Source organism: Anabrus simplex, chromosome 13 (genome assembly GCF_040414725.1).
Source record: "Anabrus simplex isolate iqAnaSimp1 chromosome 13, ASM4041472v1, whole genome shotgun sequence".
Taxonomy (NCBI): domain Eukaryota; kingdom Metazoa; phylum Arthropoda; class Insecta; order Orthoptera; family Tettigoniidae; genus Anabrus; species Anabrus simplex.
The window spans coordinates 90058366-90080458 of record NC_090277.1 but is presented as its reverse complement, the minus strand read 5'-3'; the positions used below and the strand labels follow the sequence as shown (position 1 = coordinate 90080458).

At 38.1% G+C, this 22093-nt stretch overlaps 1 protein-coding gene and 1 long non-coding RNA gene across 3 annotated transcripts in view; one reads left to right on the top strand and one right to left on the bottom strand.

Annotated features, from left to right (window-relative positions):
- The first annotated feature begins 7561 nt into the window (after nucleotides 1-7561).
- On the top strand, nucleotides 7562-12170 carry LOC137502859 (uncharacterized). Its single transcript, XR_011018892.1, has 2 exons — nucleotides 7562-7876; nucleotides 10049-12170. It is a non-coding gene; the product is annotated as an uncharacterized lncRNA (long non-coding RNA).
- Nucleotides 12171-18528: 6358 nt separating this feature from the next.
- Nucleotides 18529-22093, bottom strand: part of Kat60 (Katanin 60) — a 47272-nt gene continuing 43707 nt past the window's right edge. For both annotated transcript variants that reach the window (XM_067157349.2, XM_067157350.2), the window contains exon 12: nucleotides 18529-21724. In XM_067157349.2, the coding sequence (XP_067013450.1) occupies nucleotides 21526-21724 (199 nt within the window). In that variant the 3' untranslated portion in view covers nucleotides 18529-21525. The remainder of the gene's footprint in view (nucleotides 21725-22093) is intronic.

The following is a 22093-nucleotide window of genomic DNA, read 5'->3' as shown; positions in this document are numbered from 1 at the left end:
CACTTCACAAATAAAAAGTCAATAACTGTCAATACTGAATGAGATTTATAGTATGCAATTGCGGTATTCTATCAAAATGGATCGTAAATGACGGGTATGTGTAGCTATCATATTAGCACTCTGCATGAAACGCAGTGTTAAACGTCAACGATGGGTTAAAGATTGGCTCAGGAAAAGAGAAGAGCATTCTCATATAAAGTTGTTAAGGGAAATACAATATAGTGAAGCAGAAGATTATCAGAACTATCTCCAAATGAGTGAGGGTACTTTTGCAAAATTACTTTCTTTTTTTCGTTTTTTTTTTTGCTTTACTTCGCACCGATACAGATATGTCTTATGGTGACGGTGGGATAGGAAAGGCCTAGGAATGGGAAGGAATTGGCCGTGGCCTTAATTAAGGTACAGCCCCAGCATTTGCCTGGTGTGAAAATGGGAAACCATGGAAAACCATCTTCAGGGTTGCCGACAGTGGGGTTCGAACCTACAATCTCCCGATTACTGGATACTGGCCCCACATAAGTGACTGCAGCTATTGAGCTCGGTGCGAAATTACTAGGAATGGTAGAGTCTTTAATAACAAAGCAAAATACAAATATGCGGACCTGTTTATCGGTTGCAAAGAGATTAGGGGTGACATTCATGTGTCTTGCAAATGGTAGAAATCTTGAAGATTTAAAGATTTCTGCTATAATGTCACCAGTTTCCATCAGTACAGCAGTTGTAGAAACATGTGAAGTATTGTGTTACATTTATTCTGACAGCGCTTCATATAGCTTGTTAACTTTGCAATAGGCCTACTTGGCGATTTCACTTGGCCTTGGTGAGATACGCATTTGTCTTCCATCGCTGCTCCGTTAATACTGACAGAAATAATGACCAGTGCACTCACACGGTCAGTATAACTGTCAGTATCCCCACCACTCTACAGTACTGATGCTCGCAGATCAGGAAATCCGGATCTGCTTCAGTACTGTCCTTCATTCCATCATTCCAGTCCACACACGATCAGTATTACTACCAATATTTTTCGGTACTGACAGTTTTATTGACCGTGTAGGGTCTGCTTTAGAATCACATGTTCGGAGACAGCTGATCACTATTTATCTACACCAGCGCTGCGTAGTGTAGGAACATATTAACCAGCAGAAGTCGTCACACTATGCATTTCTATTCGGCCTGGTGTAATGGTTACCAAAATGTCATGATTGCAATTCAATTTCAAGAAGTACCGTAAATTATGAGTAAATATTACATTTTAAAAAGTAATGATTACAAGTAAAAATGATCAAAAACCTATTTGTTACAAGAAATTTGATTACTTCTCCTCAGTTACTTCGTAACTCTGACCACACCAAGCTCAATAGCTGCAGTCGCTTAAGTGTGGGAGATAGTGGGTTCGAATCCCATTGTCAGCAGCACTGAAGATGGTTTTCCGTGGTTTCCCATATTTACACCAGGTAAATGGTGGGACTGTACCTGAATTATGGCCACGGCCACTTTCTTCCCACTCCTAGCCCTTTCCCGTCCCATCATCGCTGTAAGACCTGTTTGTGTCGGTGTGACGTAAAGCAACTTGTAAAAAAAAACTCTGACCACAGTTACCATGTTCAAACCAGAACTGTTGAGTTTCATCTCTTCCTAAGCAGCTCTGGATAGCGAGAAGAGAACTTCCTTATGAATTTCACAATCCGGGCAGTCTTCAAATATTAAAAAAAGTACACATTCCTGTTAACAGTGATGCTTTCATGGTCCGTACTTGTGGACATGATATGGACTATTGGACTTACGCCGTGTTAAGAAAACAAGGTGAAACTCTTTACGTTTCGCAGAGAACTTTGCTCCGCATCTTCAGAAGAAAATCTTGAATGGTCTTCTACAATAATGAGGGTTTGAATTTAAGAATATTTTACCATTGGAGAATTGTAGTGGTATGCTCGTTTGTCGCCAGGTGGCTCCCTGTATGCTGGCACAATGCTCAAAGCGGAGCCAACGACAACATTAAGCTCCAAATGAGATATTACACACGTATGAAAGTATGGCATTAACATACAGCTTGGAATGAACCATCTGGTGATGAAGAACGTATGAATTTGGAAAACACTGAAATGAAATAACAATACAGAAAGGACAGGGAAGAGAACTACCTATATAACTCCTTAATGGCTAACAAACATGTATTACTTAACTGACAGCCAGTGACAGACAGAATCCACTGATTCTCGTATAATCCTAGACCTGTAGTGTTTACTATGGGTAGGAGCTCGAACATCTTGGAACAAGACATCATGACCTGATGATATGGCATGATCAGCTATTGCCGACTTGTCTGGCTGGTTGAGACGGATATTTCTTTGGTGTTCCTTGATGCGAGTCCCAATGGACCGGCATGTTTGGCCAATGTATACCTACCCGCAGGTACAGGGAATTTTGTACATCCCAGTGTGTAATAGTAGGGACAATTTTGTCCTTTCTTGTACCTAAACTATGAGCAATTTTAGTGACTGTTTTATATTATACTTGCGAAGGAACTTGGCAATTCTGTCTGTGGTGTTGTGAATGTAAGGCCTTCCCTTCACTTTTTTCAGTGAGCTATGATTAGTTGTCCCTCTGGGATGCAGGGCTCTATGAATCTGTACCTCATTGTAACCATTATCCTTGAAAGTGACTGAGTGTGTCCATCTACTTCTGGATATTATTGGCTCACAAATTCGTGTCACTCTCATGGCGTGAGAATGAGCAGTTTTTGTGCTGAATGGTGGTCAGAATCTGCATGGAAGTAGTGATTTGCGTGAGTAGGCTTACGACAGACGGTATGTCCTAAGGAGCCATCCGTTTTTTTCCTTACTAGAACATCCAAGAAAGGAAGGCATTTGATCATGGTCTCTCTTCCAAATGTCTTTCATGGCACTTTTGACATTTACAATACACCAATACTAACTAATAATTTCAAAAAACATTTACAATACACCAATACTAACTAATAATTTCAACAAAAAAAAAAAAAAAAAAAACTTGCCGTGGCATTAGAATCCATTCGGTTGTTTATCAAAGTTATCGCAAGTGACACTTATCTTTCTTTTGTGTGTGTGTGTGTGTGTGTGTGTGTGTGTGTGTGTGTGTGTGTGTGTGTGAAAAACATACTTTATTAAAACTCCCATCTAATCAAAAATGCCTCTTACTGGACTAGATGGCCATTTACAACTGACATTTTCAGTTCCAAGAGCTTTGATGCAAACCACAACCATCCAGTTAAAAATTATCAAGTTTTCACTTGAAACTGTGAAAACAAATGATTACTGTTAGGGAAGTTTCAAAGTGATTATCTAGAAAGAAGGTTTGTTCAACACTGGCAGCTTAGTGGTAAATACAATATTACTGCAGAAAGTGAGAAGAAAATTTTTATTGTTTAGAAACACAGTTTTATGGTCGAGTTTAAAACAGGTTGGATGCATGACTGTGGTATATAAAAAAGTTTCTTATATGACTAAAGCATGACTTATGGATAATCTGATCTACTTCAAAATTAGGGAAAAGCCTTTTCAATTCAGCCAGTTATTCCTACTTAAAACATGTACAGGATCAAACATGAGAAATATCTTACAGTTTTTTTGTGATGGGGATTTGGTACACGATATGGACTTTCACTTCCTAACATTGAACACATGCTGCTAAACATATTTTAGGTTTGCTTATACAATCACTTACCTTGTTACTGTATTTATACTTATAACATATCCATGAAAAATAAAACTGATCACAAAAAAAGCTCACTTCACATCAACAAACATACACAGATCACTCCCATGCTTTTGCCTTGGCCTCAGCTCTATGTTGCAAAACTTACATGATTCCATAATTCCGATATAATTGGACTGTTATAGAAAATTATAAATTTTTGAGTTAACTCATTCTTGGATAGTAAACAATAATTTTCATTTTTTGCCTGTATTCTTAGATGTAAGTTACAAGTTAATGTGTCTTTGACAGCTGGGCCATTTAACGCCCTTAAGGAGGTATGCAAACTCGCTTTAAGAACATCGGGATATCCTTCAAATATTCCATCTTTGATAATTGATCATTTCAACTACTTAGTTTGAACTACATACCGGTACATCGGATTCATACTATGGATCATCAACAGACAGTGATATACATGAGACTCAATGTAATCCAAATGAAATAATTTCTTTATGGCTCAATTTAAACTATTTTTTTTAACATCTTAACAACCATTTGCGTGTAATTTGTCCGTAACGTTATGATTATTTTAAAATATTGTTAATTTGTATGGTGCAACATGTACACAACTGGCACATTCTTATCAAGTTTTTAAAGGAGTCCATTTTCATTATTTCAGATGTCAAGTGAAAATTCAAGAATTTTAATGTGGGCTTAAGTGTTTCACTGTGTAGCCTATTTATACTTTTAGCTCAGGGCTTACAAACCCAATTTTATTTAATGATTGTGTCCTTACTTTAGTTTAACTTTTGTAAATGAATAAGAAGACTTGAAATAAAAAAGGCTCTACATGCCAAAGTAATAGTTTTGAGGAAAATGAGTTTAAAGTATAGAAGGCACTGGGGTAGAGCATAGAACATGCCATCTGTTGATAGATATTGTTACTACACCATCATCTGTGGCAGTTTGAGCCTTTTATACATTCTTAGGCCTGTCGTGTAGATTCTATTTCACAAAATGTCTCAAAATGTGCCACTTTGGCGCGCTCAGAGCCTTATTTATTTCCGGTCTTCAATTGCTGAAGAGTCACATGGTTAAAACTGGTCCTATTCGTATAAAATACACGTACTGATTAGGTGGAATAAAACATGTCAAATTTAGGCTTATCAGCTGGTAACTAGCACACCCTACCTAGACGCATGGATAGTGCATGTAGTGGAGGCCACTGCACGGGCTACTTGGAGCCAAGTCTCTCATAGAGCATTGGTACTGCATGTTTCATTCTGAATATAATTCGTTGTTTTTACATTTGTAGCACTTTCAAATTCCTCTCTAAATTCCATTTTATCCTGTTTGTAATGCCTTGTGTGATGACTGTACTCAGTCTACTGACATCTTGCTCCTGATGTCAACAACAATGAAAAAAACCCTAACGCCGCTTTGCTCAAATGCAATTGTGTTTCGAATATCAAGTCATATATATAGAGAGAGAGGAACAAGAAAAGGAATACATAACAGCAGACGTGCCAGCTTTTGAAGACTGTTACAGTGGCGTGCATTGAACACCAGCACTGCTGGAGTAAAGAATTTTGTATTTACATTTTCTTTTTATTCCTTAGAACGTTTCTTTATCAAGTAAAAAAAAAACTGCAAACAGCTAAGTCAAGGCAAGTATGGTTATCTATATAACCCTTTCACTTTTACCGCAGTCAAGGTCTCTCTAGCGAGCTGGGTTTGTTTACCGGCACGAAAGAGCTTCCCCAGCAAAATTCAAGTCGCATGGTTGATGCATGAGCTTCAAGCTGCTTCCTCTTGCGGTGGCGAGATGATAGCTGTTGGCCACACATGAGATTAACAGCATCTTACGGTGGCACAGCAGCTAGCTTGGGTACAGTTGTTACAGTTAACACTCAAAGTGCTCAGTGCCACACACCAGAGGCTGCAAGAAAGAAACAGTATGGCCATTTGCAGATAGTCTTGGTACCTAATAGCAATAGCCATTTTAAGAAATAAATTGTAATAAAAGTAATTATTTCATTTTTGGATTTTGACAAAGTAAAATAATTTTGTATTTGGTTGCTCTGTACGAGTGGGTTTGTCTGTAATGGTGGTATATTGTGAATTTTTAGCGCACCACTTGGATTACAGGTGAAGTTTTTGCTATTTCTGCAGCATTCTTCGTGAATATAACAATGATATATGTCATGAGGAATATTTCCCTTCGTTTGTCGTTGCTGTACCTACGCTCAGTAAATGACTGAAACTGCACAACTTCAGCGACGGTAAAAATACCTGCTAAATTTTGCTCATTCAGTTTAGGTTAGGTTTTCTAAGTTAAAAAACAAAAAGTTAGTCCCAGTATATTTCTGTGAAAATCATGACTACTATTACGAAGTATTAGTGGGTGAAACTCTAAGTACATTTTTGAAAATCTGCTCTAGCTTAAATTATGATGATGCTGTCACTGCCGTGAATACCAATTTAGAAATACGTGTGAGTATGTTGCTGAAAATATTTTTATTCAAGTTAAAAAAAGTAAGTTCTTTAATATTTATTTATTGTCTGATCTATTTGCTTGTTATATTTCCATTTAGTGAATTTATAAAATCGTAATGTTGGCTTTAGAGAGAGTGGTGGAGATGCGATTTTTTCTTTTTTTACAATTGGCTTTACGTCGCACCAACACAGATAGGTCTGATGATGACAATGGGATAGGAAAGGGCTAGGAGTGGGAAGCGGACGTTGCCTTAATTAAGATACAGCCCCATCATTTGCCTCGTGTGAAAATAGGAAACCACAGAAAACCATCTTCAGGGTTGCCGACAGTGGAGTTTGAATCCACTATCTCCTGAATGCAAGCTCACTGCTGTGCGCCACTAAATGCACGATCAACTTGCACAGCAGAGAATAGTATGAGTACACAATTCATCAGCAGCATTTATTTACCATGTTAGCGGTGGCTCAAGAGCATTTGTTCCCCACGTATGGGGCGGCCTGAATAATTACTGGCAGTAGTTCTAAAATACCTTTGGGAATGGCAAGCCCATCGTAACAATAGCCAGACATGAATGTTGGTGTACCATCAACACCCCGATCTGGTAGGAGTTGGACAAGGGGAAATGAAAATGATTCAAATTAAAATTGCACTTGGACGAAACAGCGCTAGGGTTTGTTCATTGCTGTTGACAACGGGGCAAGATGTCAGTAGACGAAGTACAGTAATCACACAAGTCTCGCATTGCCGACAGGATAAGACGAAATTTACAGAAGAATTAAAGAGTGCTACAAATTCAAAAACGAGATATATTCAGAATGGAACATGTTATGAACGTTCAGGGTTTACCGAAGTTAGAGGGAAAGGAACAACTGTATCACCAAGTGACTACTGTAATTGAGCAGTCATATATTTACTGTGCTATTGTACCTATCGACAAGTCCGGCTCCATGGCTAAATGGTTAGCGTGCTGGCCTAACAGGAGTCCCGGGTTTGATTCCTGGCGGTGTCGGGAATTTTAACAATCATTGGTTAATTTCGCTGGCACAGGGGCTGGGTGTATGTGTCATCTTCATCATCATTCCCTCCTCATCACAACACGCAGGTCGCCTACGGGTGTCAAATCAAAAGACCTGCACCTGGCGAGCTGAACACGTCCTCGGACACTCCCGGCACTAAAAGCCATATGTTATTTCATTTTTTTTACATATCGACAGAGCTGTGGATATAAACAAGCAGCAGTTCCTGGCATGGCAGTGTGCAATCATATTTTGAACATTGGTGTGAATGCTATTTAAAAGAAAAAGAAAAGAAAGACCACACAATAGAAGAGATGATGAACTTTAATTTTACACAGAAGCGTGAAAAAAATCACATTATGAAGTCCATTTTAAAGCAGAACGGCTCGGTAAGAAGGAAATAGAAATACAAATGTGTGGATTGTCTTTTAAATTAAACTAGAAAATTCCTTGAAGGGAATGAGGTTTTGGAATGCAGTTTAAACAGATTCATTTAACATAAACACCACAGTTTCTAAACAACTGATGTAAGTAGACACTGACAGGAACTACATAGCACTGCACAAATCTGTGCTTAATTTTCCTTTCTCTCATGTTAGCATTAAGATATTCTTCTAATAGGCCTACATTATTTTAATTAGTTATATCTATGTAACAAAATCATTTATCTTTTACATTAGTGGCAGTATGTGCACCACTGATCTCTATACCTGGATGGCTGGTAGCTTGGGTAGCAGTAAGCCGAATAGAAGATGACTGGCGTAGTAAGATGGCAGCGAGCGCATGGTGCAATAGACCACGAGGAGCGCGCTTGCTTTGTTTATGCTTAGTTCAGTGACGCCAGGCCTCTTGATTGTAGTTCCACGAGAGTTCTGTGCTGTGTTATTGCAAAGTAAATAGTAGTGTATTTTACGAATTTAGGTTCGTTGCCTTGTAGTATACTTGTGGATTACAAGATTCAATTTAAATATGTATGTGTTTATCTGAAATATGAATGAAGAAACATTCTACGGAGTATTAACATACCGCAGTGTTCAGCTTATGGATGTACAAACAGAACCGATCAGCAGAAGGAGAAATCATTTCATCGGGGAGTTTTATACTGTACATAAGAATCTTCTTAGGGTAGTGTTTTGAGTTTTAGGTTTATTGTATCTTTTTTCGCATATTCCGGGAGCAAAATGGCAATTAATTTTTGTAGGTTTCCTTTCTCGAGACCCGAACTTCTAAGATCATGGATTAGGAGTATCAGGCGGGAGAATTGGGAGCCTTCTAAAACAGCTGTTCTCTGCTCGGATCACTTAGAAGAAGACTGTTTTGATAGAAATGGACAAACTGTACACCTTACAAGTGATGTACAGCCAACTGTTTTCAATTTTACTGAACATTAACTGCAAGTAAAGATTTACTTATATTTTTTTTATTTCTCATAATTAAACTGACGGTTTCGATGAAATAATTGCCGTGACCTTTTAACAATCTAAGAAAATGAAGTCTGGAGGAATTCTAGACCTTATTTACATCAGTAATAATTATGGGTTTCAGACACTGAAGTGGTGGGAGAAGGGAAAGTGTGGTGGGTGTTTGGGGCTATCCCATTATACTATTCGTGGTATTTAGGACTCTTTTAACTGGTGTTACATATTTCTGATGATGACTATCAATATCGCTTTGCTAGTTGAATTTAATTAAAGAGGTCTGTAATAGTAAATTAAGCTGCAGGTAATGTGATATATTGACAAGTTTTGAATATTTGCTGGTTTTATAAATGTGTACATTTGCTTCATCATCATCATCATCATCATCATCATCATCATCATCATCATCATCATCTGTTTACCCTCCAGGTTCGGCTTTTCCCTCGGACTCAGCGAGGGATCCCACCTCTACCGCCTCAAGGGCAGTGTCCTGGAGCTTCAGACTCTTGGTCGGGGGATACAACTGGGGAGTATGACCAGTACCTCGCCCAGGCGGCCTCACCTGGTATGGTGAACAGGGGCCTTGTAGGGGGATGGGAAGATTGGAAAGGATAGGCAAGGATGAGGGAAGGAAGTGGCCGTGGCCTTAAGTTAGGTACCATCCCGGCATTCGCCTGGAGGTGAAGTGGGAAACCATGGAAAACCACTTCGAGGATGGCTGAGGTGGGAATCGAACCCACCTCTACTCAGTTGACCTCCCGAGGCTGAGTGGACCCCGTTCCAGCCCTCGTACCACTTTTCAAATTTCGTGGCAGAGCCGGGAATCGAACCCGGACCTCCGGGGGTGGCAGCTAATCACGCTAACCACTACATCACAGAGGCGGAACATTTGCTTCAATTATATTTTAATTTGATAATATGCGCGTTATTTCATGGAAACAGGAAACAGAAATTCATTATCAAGCACCGATTACGATATGTCGAATCTTGGCCTGTATAGTGAGCTACGTTTATAGGTACATCATTTTAAGAATGCATAATTTCGTGGCATACATGTATACAATTTACAGCAATGTTTCCAGAAACTGGTTTTCACTCGTATTGTGTTACCGATCGCTAATTGCATGTATTCAGCACCTAAGTTAATATTTGTTGGCCGTTATTATACACTCATGTTTATTGTTATCCCGGAGATTTACTGACCTCGGAATGACGTACCAGTGATCCCAATGTCCTTATGCTTTGAGTGAACATGTCTCTATATTTTTAATTATTCCAATGCGCCATTAATTGCGACTTAAAATCGACTATATTATCATTGCTTCTCCATAAGGAGAGCTCTAGGTTGGGTACGCCAACATGGCGAACCGCGCGCTCAACTTGGCGTACTTTCTCCTGCAGCGGAGACCTGCCATCAGCGATCCATGTATAGAGATCAGTGATGTGCACATATCATACATTTATGGTAGACAAGAGAGAAAGAAGCACAACTTGAGCATCTTAATAATGTGTACTGTACATAATAAAGCATTCTATACAGTTTAATAATAATAATGCTATTTGCTTTACGTCCCACTAACGACTTTTTCGGTCTTTGGAGACGAGGTGCCGGAATTTAGTCCTGCGGGAGTTCTTTTACGAGCCAGTAAATCTACCGACACGAGGCTGACGTATTTGAGCACCTTCAAATACCACCGGACTGAGCCAGGATCGAACCTGCCACGTGGGGTCAGAAGGCCAGCGCCTTAATCGTCTGAGCCACTCAGCCCGGCATCTATACAGTTTAGAAATATTTCAAACATATTTCTTTTCCACTTTAAAACCAATAAATCCTTTCTTTCCTCATTTTTATCACTGGGCAGCTTCTTTCCCTTTCCTTTAGCTTCCAATAGCTATTCACTAGTGCAGTGCTGTAGCTGGGGAGAAAATAAACACTGTATTTAAGGGATATTGTTAAAATCACTTATTATGTTGAAGGAGGCTCCAGATGGACTTTCTTTTTGTTTTAGTTACTGGTTTTATGCTTCACTGATTCAGATAGATCTTACGGGATAATGGGGTAGGACTGGGAAGAAGATGAACTTGGCCTTCATTAAGGTACAATCCCAGCATTTGCTTGGTCTGAAAATGAGAAACCAAGGAGAAAACTACCTCAAGACTGCTGACAATGGGGTTCGAAACTACAATCTCCCGAATGCAAGCTAAGAGATACGAGGCCCAAACCATGCAACCAATTCCTCTGCTCTTTTGTAGCATTTATTACATTTATACTTGTTTCGGAAAGGTGAGAGGGCTTTTGACATCTAAGGCAATTCCTATTCATTTAAGAAAGAGGTTCGCAAAGTGTTTTGTGTGGAGTGTAGTGTCATATGGAGCTGAAACAGACATTAAGAAAGAAACAAAGTATTTGGAAAGTTTTGAAATATGGTTGTGGAGAAGAATGGAAAAAATGAAGTGGACAGATAAAGTGAGAAATGACGAAGAGCTAAGAAAAGTAGGAGAGAAGAAACGCTTTAACAGAGGGTGATGGAGAGAAAAATAGATGGAAGAAAAGGAAGAGGAAGAAGGTTTGAAATGTTAGCAGATGTCAAACAACAGAGAAGCTATGAACAGCTGAAGCAAGATGTTCAGGACAGAGAATCATCGAGGATGTTCAAATGATACCTGTCTCAAGACAGATTCAAAGGAGAAGACGACGACTTGTTTCAGTTAGCCATCTGAGCACCTTCAAATACCATCGGTCTGAGCTGAGATCGAACCAGTAGACTTCAGCTCAGAAGGCCAGTGCTCTACTGTACATGCTACTCTGGCCGGCTTTCTGTCCATCATAAAACATGGACGAATGGCTTAAGTACTACTAATTAGAATGGAAATTTCTTTTCACATAGAATCGTATAAGACTATGTTGGGTGGGAGGAAATGTTAAAGCTGGAGACAGTGTTCTATTTATTTCACCTTTAAATCATTACTACTGCTAAAATATTCTCTTAGAATAATAAGAATGAACAACTTAGTCAGTTCAGAAAATATCAACAAACTTAGCTCTCTCCATCCATGAAGAGACAGCTATAGAAATAGGAAGCCTGAAACCTAAATCCAACCATTTAAAACAGCATAAGAGATCAGCAGAAAGCTTAATAAAGCAACTGATCAGGGAATAGAATGGACCACAGCTCATAATAAGTGGCAGACATTATTTAAGACCCTCTCTCCTCTAGCTGGTTTTGATTTGCCACACAAATTTTGGGTTGCCCTGAACAGAGTCCTAGAAAGATCTTTTGCCCCTACTTGCACCATATGTGAGGAACCTGCATGTATTTTGTAAATGGCGAAATTGTTAAGTATTGAATGTGAGGAAAGGAATGTTCAGGACGACACAAACACCCAGTCCCCATTAATCATTTATAATTAAAAACCCCTGGCCCGGCTGGTAATCGAACCCGGGGCCACCGGGTGACAGGCGGACGCGTTGCCCCCTACACCGCGGGGCCGGACAACTTACTGTTTAGTGCTTGTTTAATTATTCATCAATATGTATGCTATTTTAGTGAAAAAAGAAAACACCACTTAATTTGAAATGCAATTATCCTACCTTATGAATTTTACTGAAACTTTTAAAAAATTTCTTATCTGAAATAAATCTAACATTTAAAAATGTATTTTTATTCTGTAGTTTATAATTTTTTTAAGTGAGAAAAGGCGGTAATTATTTCTGCAGCCTGCCACTCAAGTCCTTGATAATTTTGTGACCCTCTGATATTTTGAAGTTTGAAAATCTCTGATCTACTTGGTATGAGAGTAGCTCAAATAACCCTTGATATATTTAGTACATAGGCAACAAATGACATCTAAAATTGCTCCTTTTCATCACGCTCTTTAAATAACATATTATTTTTGGAATATATCCAAAGAAGGGCAGTAAATAAGTATTAATTTACAAGTAATTTAAGCTTTCTAAGCTTAGGTAACATTTGAAAAAAAAAATCTTTATTACAGCACAATGTAAAATAAAATCATTTGAACAAAAACTTTGAATATGTAAAGAATTATGAATTTTGTAATGACACATAACACATTCCTGCTTTTCACCTCCCCTTTCATATAAAAAAAAATGTTACAAATGAGTTTAAAACCCATTACACCTAACATATTTTCATCAATATCAACAAGAAATTTCTTAAAAATGAATTCATTATGATGCTTTGAAACATTTAAATGAAATATGAGCGTGTAACTGTTAATACTGAAAGCTCATTATTTTAGAAAAAAACCTGCTAAAAAGTAAAACGTCTTGCATATGAGGCACTGAAAAGATAAAGGGCGAACTCAACGACTCTCCTCCTTAGTTATGTAAGCACCCGTGTCTTTGCGGGTGCAGCCATCCCATTGTGTGCCTAAATCAACCACTTATCAATAATACTATTAACTTACATTGCCTGTAAATCATTTATCTGTTGAGCAAAGAAAGGTTCTGCACTTGCCGTGCACAAAGGCATGGGTAGAAGAGAGTGTAAGTGATGGATACGCTTTGAAAAGAACGGAAAAACCAGAAAAGGGGCTGTCGAATAAAGTGTGTGTGAGAACAAAAGTTTGTTATACTTTTTGTGAAAATGGAGTTCTTTACGGAACTAAGGTATATGAAGCGTCCTTGATCCATATTTGAACTTAGTTTGAGTAACAGATGACCTCACATTCCAAGTGCACTTTTTTAAAAACTTGGAATAAAAGCTATAGTAGGTGCGAGCTACGACAGCAATCCAATGTTACAAACTGAAAATGATGTTCAGGGTTACGCTAGTCGAGAAGTTATTCTAATGTACCCAGCTGCAAATTATTGAAGTTCACTTAATTTCTCATTAATGAACATGCAATCAGAGGACAGCGATGGTCATAGTGTAAAAGTTTTCAAATGAAGTACAGAGACAGATAAAAAGAGATACAGATAAAAAGAGATACAGAAAAAGTAACATACTGTGAGCGGCATATATGTCAGGAAATCCCACAACAATCTAATTCCAATCCAATGTTTTCCAGTTATGTGATGACTGGTGAGAAATGTTCAATTTTTAACTGAGTTTGATTGTATCCAAATGATCTACCATTACAAAGGATAAAAAAGAAATATCTGCAGAATAAGCTGACGGATCTGAAGAAATAACAAACACCGCAGTTTCTATTAAGCCTAAAAGCAACCTACTCAGTGCAGAACAACCTGTTCACTTAAGTTGTATACATACAGAGAATAAATTATTAGCAAGCTAAAAAATATTCTCCTTTTGTGTTGTCCTGTGTTCCAAATATTTTAACAACTGTTTGTATCTTTGCTTATGTTTCTTCTCGTTTTCAGTACTCATCCAACTTTCTTCTTATCCTATGCTTTTCCACATCAAGACTGAAGATCTGACAAGATGACTCCTCAATGAGTGTTGATGGCTGCCCTCCTCATGAAGTTGGGAAGCACAAACAAGCTCGTTGGAAGCTGAGAAAAGATGGATGTAGAAGAATTGGTATTGACAAGGAGAGAGCCTGTATATTTGAAGAAGGCAGTGCGTGAAGATGTGGAGATTGTTCTTGTCCTTTTGTATTTCCATGTTTGGTCTTTTCTCCTATTTTCGTTGCTCCTTGTTCCCACAATGACCTGCCATTGTCTTCGTCCTATTAGATGTATTCCTTTCTTATTACCATCCCCCACATCTCCGACTTGATTTGACACTTGTTTATTGTTTTTATTCTTGGATTAGACTTCACTGATGAGAATATACTATGTTCCTGAAACATGTCTGAATAAATGATTTTCAATTATAAAAGTGTATTGATAAGGTGGACCAAGCACATACTAATTTAAATAGCTTTTAACAGATTTATTTCGTTGCTGTTCGATGACAATGTTCTACAGCTGTGGATGCTGGGCGGTTGAGAAAATGCTTGAACAGAAAGTTCCCACTCCTGAGATAGCCATGTCGCACTGGTCAGGTAAGAAACAAGTGTACGTGGGGAAGTTTCCAAGAAGAAGTTGTATGTTTACTGATTAAACACAGTTCTCAAAAAAAAAAAAAAAAAAGTATATAGCATTTGCAAGTCCTTATTTGTTGAGTTCGCCCAAATGAAATAATACCAAATACATTTTCCTCACCACAAGCTGTTATTGATTTTGCCCTTTGTGTTTGCAACATCTCATATATGGCAAAAGAAATGGGATTCATTTGTAATAATAATTTTGGAAAGTGCCTCATTGCTGATATAAGATGATAATACTGACAAAAGCTTGATTCTTGGCAAGTCACAGTCCTGATAGGTCACCGGGAAGACTGCACTTACACAAAGCATTATAGCTGATTAAGTGGGGTGAGACATGTCTTTTGCATGAAATCAGTAACAAAGTTGTAGGCAGATTTGAACTACTGTCCTGCCTATCTCTGGTACTTAAGTTTTTGATGGATCTATTCAACTTCATTGCTGACTATAACAAAGAATGGACAAGAAATCACACTCTTCCTTATTATCTATCCTTATCCTAGATGTTTCGGATGCTCAAAAGACTCAACAATATACAGTAGAACCTCGATTGTCCATCTCTAAATTAACTGATCATCAGATTACACAAATAATCGATACTCCCAGATAAAATTCTATGTGGCTGCTGGAATATAATAAAGTGTTGCATCTCTTATAAAAATGAAGTATAAAATGACCAAGAAAAGACACAGTTGGCATGGATGAAGAAAACCTTGACTCTTTCGCTGTGGCGATCAATTTTAATGACTCGTTTTGTTGCAGTGTTTGCTGCGGGAGTCGACTTGGCATTTTCCTGCTACCACTCACACTAGTATTGTTAGAAAAACAGCAGATAATAATGCATGTTTATGCATCTCTTGGACATGTACTGAAATACTGTTGAAGTTAGGCTATATTAGGGCTGTATTTATTCGTTATTGCCTGCTGACCAATATTCCCCTCTGGCCAGCAGTACCATACTAGTTAGCCCACAGAATAATACTGGTGAAATGTGTGAAGAAATTTATCGGCTGTTTTTGGCAGACTTGAGTTCAGAATTGTCTGTAAATGTGGACAATGGAAGTGGCGATGTTCTAAGTACTAGTTCTGTAGAAAATAACAGCGATGATGATTGTCAAGTTGCATCAGATTATGATGCAAGAATTATAAGATTGTATTTGGTGGTAGTTCTAGATATGGGATGGGATTTTGCTGTAAATCAGTATTGCAGAGGTATTTTACAACAACAACAACAACAACAAAATTGACTTACTGCCGCTGTCTTTCAACAGGCCGAGCAAAGAAGTTTTAATGAACCAAGGACCATAGGATGGATCAAAAGGGCAATAAGCAGATTAACCTCTTCAGTGGCACGCCCAAGAAATTCTCGGGTGGCGCACACTTGCCCATAACGTCACCACCTGAGAAATTCTTGTTTAGCTGCAGTGTTCATTTCGCGATCGCCCAATAATTTATAATACAAATACAAATGGTCCCTTACTGGACATTATAAATTTTCCAGCTAACTCATTCCTGTTTGCCAGCGTTTCGCCCAACTTAGCACAGGAATGTGTTAGCTGGAAAATTTATAATGTCCAATAACGGACCATTTATATTGGTATTATAAATTTACTCATTCGAGACAAATATTCAGGTTCCCTATCTATATCGCCCAATAATTTCTTGGGTACTGTAAATCTTTTTGGAAAATGTTTTCCAGCATTCTCAACAGATGGCGGGAGGGTTTCCAGCTGTATTCATGAAGTCTCTGGCCTAAAATATGCCTTTTCTTTACTTTACATTTACAATCTCTGGTCAGCTGACGAGGTAAACAGAAATGGCGAGCGTGAAACGGAAGAGATGTATGTCTGAAGACAAGATAAGGAACTACATTAAAGATGAATCTTTTAAGTAACATTAGTATTTCTGATAGTAATGATAATGATTCTATTGATTCTTTGGATGATGATATTCTTAGTATTTCTAGTAAAAGTGAAGAAGATATTATGTCAGAAGCTAAAGTGATGGTAGGAGATGTTGAATATACATTTGTGTGGAAAAGGTACAAGCCTGGGAATAGTGTGCGACCTAATATAATTCCATTTATGGGAAATCCTGGTGTGAGGGCTGGATTATTACCAAAGGTAAGTGCGATTGACTGTTCTAAACTGTTTCTAATGGATGAAGTTGTAAATTTAACAGTGACCGACAAAAATTTCTATGCTAAAAGTGTATTGAAAAACTAGTAAATAAATCTCCACATGCATGGGCGCAGTTTTGGAAAGAAACAAACTCTTACGACATTTGGTAGTTTATTGCGTTAGTGTTGTTAGCCTGAAATAAAAATGTATTGCTCACAGAATAGTATTCTTAAAGCACTAATATTTTATGAAACCATATCACAGGCCAACTGTAAAAAAAAGTGTAAAGTACGTTTTTATTAACCTCGAATAATATATGGATGTGTTCCCTTAATAATAATAATAATCGTATGGCCTCAGCTACCGTGTGCAGACATTTCTATTTGACGCCATCTGGCTGTCTGCTCGTCAATTTCGACGTTCCGTTTTACTCTAGACCCACTAGATGGCAGACAGAGTAAACCGGATCTCTCTTGGGCGTCTATGGATGAGATTTAATGAATTTTGTCGGGTAAATACCAAATGTATCTTTTACATGCCGACATCATATGACATGGAGTGTCAAATGGACTTTTTTCCGCCCTTCAAAAATCCGACTACCTCTGCCGGGTTTGAACCCACTATCTTGGGATCCGGAGGTCGACACTCTACCACGGATCCACAGAGGCAGCTGTTCCCTTAATAATTGTTACTCATTCCTGCTTCATCATCATTTCTTTGCTCCAGAAAGCATGGTTCGGTTGTGTACGAGCCTCCTCCAGTTTGTCCCATACATCCACAGATGCTGCTCATATATGCCACGCCAGTTCACATCTATAATTTCAAGGTCTTTCAATATCTGTTTTTCCCAAACATCACGAGGTCTTCCTCTTGGTCTCTTCCCAGGAACATTGTGGTCAAAGTATGTTCAAGGAGTCCTATGAGGGTCCATTCTTTTCATGTGACCATACCATTGCAATCTCTTCACTTTTAGGGTTTCCAGCAAGCTTTTTTCCAATTCAAGCTTCCAGGCCATACGTCAATATAGGTACTAGATATATTTTGTACAAGCTGATCTTGGAAACTAATCGAAATGTTTCATCCCAAAGTATTTGACGTACAGCGTGATAGAATTTGGAAGCTTTCTGTATTCTCTTACTAATCTCTTAATGTATGGTATTATCTGATGACAGAACACTACCTAAATACTGGAAGTTGTCTACAATATCCATCTCCTCATCTCCAATTCTTAGATGAACAGGTGGAGAGTTTCTACTCATCACCAAGCCAACTGTCTTAGTTTTGCTGATTTTGAGACCTAAGGTTGTAAAAGCTTCATGCCAGAGATCTAGTCTAGTTTGTACTTCTGCTTCTGTCTCACCTCATACCATTACATCATCAGCAAAAACCAGGGCATTAGTTGTTGGATCCTTTCTCTTAACCGCTTTTAAAACTTCATCCATTATGATTATGAAGAGAAGTGGTGGAAGACAACTTCCTTGCTGGACTCCACTCTTCGTTTCAAACCAACCTGACCTTCCATCCTGGACCTGGATACAACACTTGGTTTCATCATATAATCGTTGTACTCGTGCTATGATGTCATCGGGCACTTTCTTATGTCTCAAACATTCCCATATATGCCTGCGTGGTACATGGTCGTATGCTTTCTCGATGTCCAAAAAAACAATTATAAGTGTTGTACCTTTCTCCCAATACTTCACATAAAGCATTCTGGTGGCAAAAATGAGGTCTATAGTTGATCTATGAGCTCTAAATCCATATTGTTCCTCCTCAAGTGTAGGTTCAACATATTTTCTAATCCTGCTCTCAAGGATGGATTCGTAGATTTTGAGGCCATGTGACAGCAGAGTTATACCTCTGTAGTTGGTACATTTCTTTCTATCACCTTTTTTCAACAATGGAATGATGACTCCTTGCTTCCAGTCATTGGGTATTACATTCTCTTTCCAGATTCCCTTTAGAACCGTGTACATCCACTGTTGTCCAACCTCTCCTAGTGCTTTGATCATCTCAACACTTAATTCATCTGATCCAGTTGATGTGCTATTTTTCAGCTTATATTGCTGTCTCTACTTCCAACCATGTCAGACTAGTGGTATTTGTGCTGGCAAAATCATAAGGTTCGTTGTCTAATGGAGTGACATTTTCATAACAGTTCAGCAAAGTTTCAGAGTGCCTTTGGAACTCCTGTAATATTTTGGTCTTATCCCTAGTCACCTCACCATTAGGAAGTTCTACAGATTGGATAGATTCATTTTGAGTTCTTCTATTCTTAACAATACTGTATAACAGTTTTTTATTTCCATCCTGCATTATTTTGGTAGCCAGATCTTCCTTGCATTTCTGCTTTTCAGCTACAACCAACTGTTTGACCTGTAATTTTTTTTTTTCTGTAAAGTGACAGCTACTCTATTTCATGTTGATCTCCCCGTATTCTTGCTTGATATAAGGATCTTCTTGCACAGTTTCTGTCATTGATAGCCATTTTAATATCATCATTCTACCAGGCAGTTTCTTTAGGTTTTCTTATTTGACTCTGCCGTCCACATACTTTTTCTGCTGTACCAACTACAACCTTCTTTAGAGTATCCCATTCTTCATCTACTAATTTCAGTTCTTCTCTCGGTAACAACCTGCAGATACCTTCCCTGAATTCTTCCTTTACACTTGGCTCGGTTAGTTGCCAAGTTTTTATTTTTGGGACTCTTTTGTTACAGATTTTGGGAGGTCTTTTCTCTGCAATAACTGCAACCAACAGTCTATGGTCTCCACAAACGTCTTCCCTCGGAATGACCTTGACATCATTGACATTTTTCCATACATTTTGATCTACCAGAATATAATGTATTACTGTACCTATTTTATCATCCTAGCTATATCTTCTGATTTTATGGGAGTCTCTTTTCTTGAACCAAGTGTTACTCACTATCAGGTTGTTTCTCATGCATAGATCTAGCATATATTCTTCCTCTTCATTTCTGTTTCCCATTCCATGAGGGCACAGAGTGGATTCATATCCTGTTCGTTGTGAACCAACTTGTGAATTAAAATCACCCATTACAATTTAGATTGTCATACTCAGTGTGTTCTTTCAAGTAATTAAGGGAGTTGGGCCTTTTCCTCTTTTGAGCATCCTACCTGTGGAGCATGGACTTTGATCACATTGTACTTTTTGCCCTCCTAAGTTCACAGATAACTTAATTATCCTTTCACTAACAAACTCAACTTCACTACAAGCATCTATTTCTTTATGTATTAAAAATCCTATTCTATTCTTAGACTACTTCATTTCCAGACCAGTAGAGACTATAGTTCAGTCTGATATTCATTTTTCCTGTTTTCTTTCACTCAGGCCCATGATCAGAAGTTTCCTCCTTTCCATGAGGTTAACCAGCTCTTCAGTTTTGTTTGTCAATGTCAGGATAATTAATGTTCCCACTCTGATACTTTGTCTTCATTTGGTTTGGGTAGCTGGTGTAACATCGGGCTGTAAACCGCCAATCGCACCAAACTAATGTCGTCGTCATGAATTCCTACATCCGAGGCTCATATTATTCTTGAAAGCAACTTCTTCAGTAATCCCTCTGTTGACCTGCTGAGCCTAACACAGGAGGAGATTTTATTTCAGGGTTTTCTCCCTTTACCTTTGGTGTCCAGTCACCTCAACCTGCAAGGTAGTAGGTTGTACTCATATTAACCCCTGAACACAGGGCTGCCTCTTCCGCCATCCCCACTGAACCAAAGTCCACCTTCTCCACTGTAGAAGTCGTTGAGGTCTTCCTTGCTTCCTAAAAATAAATTCCTCTGAAAAAACCTCACTTTTCTGGCACAGGATATCTGCCAGAACCCGCCTCTGAAGGGGTTAATATAGTAAATTTTATATCTATGCTATGATTTCCGATATATAAATAACTACTTTTTAATAGTTCTTAAATTTCTTGATTTAATTACATAGTGAAGAGGTTTTCATGTTGTAAGAAATGCCACAGTGAAAGAGCTTATCAGTGGCCAGATACAGACTTCATGTTTACTGGGCATGAAATAAAAAGAGACGACCCTCCATGCCTGGCTACTATGTTGAGTGAAACTGCATCTCCATAAATTGCACTTGAATTAGCAGAAACCCTAAGGCAGTTTACAGAGCAAGATGATGCCACTTCATTTTCAGGTATTACTTTCTTTCGGAAAGAAAGAAAGAAAGAAAGAAAGAAAGAAAGAAAGAAAGAAAGAAAGAAAACTTGCTGGTAGTAAAGTTTAAAAGAAAGTGACAGATTTCTTTAAAAGAACATTAAAATATGGTAAAAACAAGTACAATGGATTATATGTCTTCCCCTTCTCTCCATTACAATGGATAATCAAGAGTTCTACTGTATTTCACTCTTCACAAGCTCATTCATAACACAAATCAACAAACTCTCAGTCTTCTTTTCAACACACACAAAAACCTTTTACGTCTTGGTCAATAAATAACATTAACTGTTTAAAAACTGCTTAGTATTACATCTGTACAAAACCAACAACTAGGGTGATCTACGACTGGAATTTGCTACAACCACAAACAAGATCTAGTTAGTTATTTTACAGTAAGTGCTGCTTTCACCAATTCATGTTGGTTAAAACAATTTTATTGTAAATTGTGGTATGTTCACTTTTTGTCTTTTACTTCGTATTATGGTTAAGCTTTTCTTTCTGTAACATGTTAACGCACTGTACAATTCAGTCCATGGAAAAGCTCTATGAAACACCATCCCCAGTTAAGGGCCAGCGAGTGCGAAACATCACGTAGATCCGTACTCTTTCATCCATTTCTCGTACTTATCTAGGTCCTCCTTTGAGACACTCTTGTTGCACTTGGCCAGAGCTTCATCGAAGTCACGCACTGTAACGGGTAAGTCTAGTTCTTCCTTCGGTAGCAACTTGATCTGTTCTGGGCGTAGGCCAGCAATCTTCCGTCGCATGGACATCATCGATGCATCTCTAAAAGTAACAATACATTTTATTTATAGTAGTCCATTATAGTCTATTATTTTCATGTTTGTACTGATAGATCTCACAATTATATAATGGGGATAATTCCATCTAATCAGTTACAAGTACAATGTATTTACATTAAAAATACACCATCTGCAGGACCAGTTTCGATCTACAATCGATCATCCTCAGCTGCTTGAGAAAATAAGATAAAATAACATATATAGGTCAGTGAACATCAATAAATCTAAGAATGTAGTTAAAAAACATAGTAAACAACACTGATATCAGGTTAAAATCAATAACATTTTGATTGTCATGTCCACAGATGCCTTATAAGGTTTGTTACACTTTTGTGCTGGAGTTCTATATCTT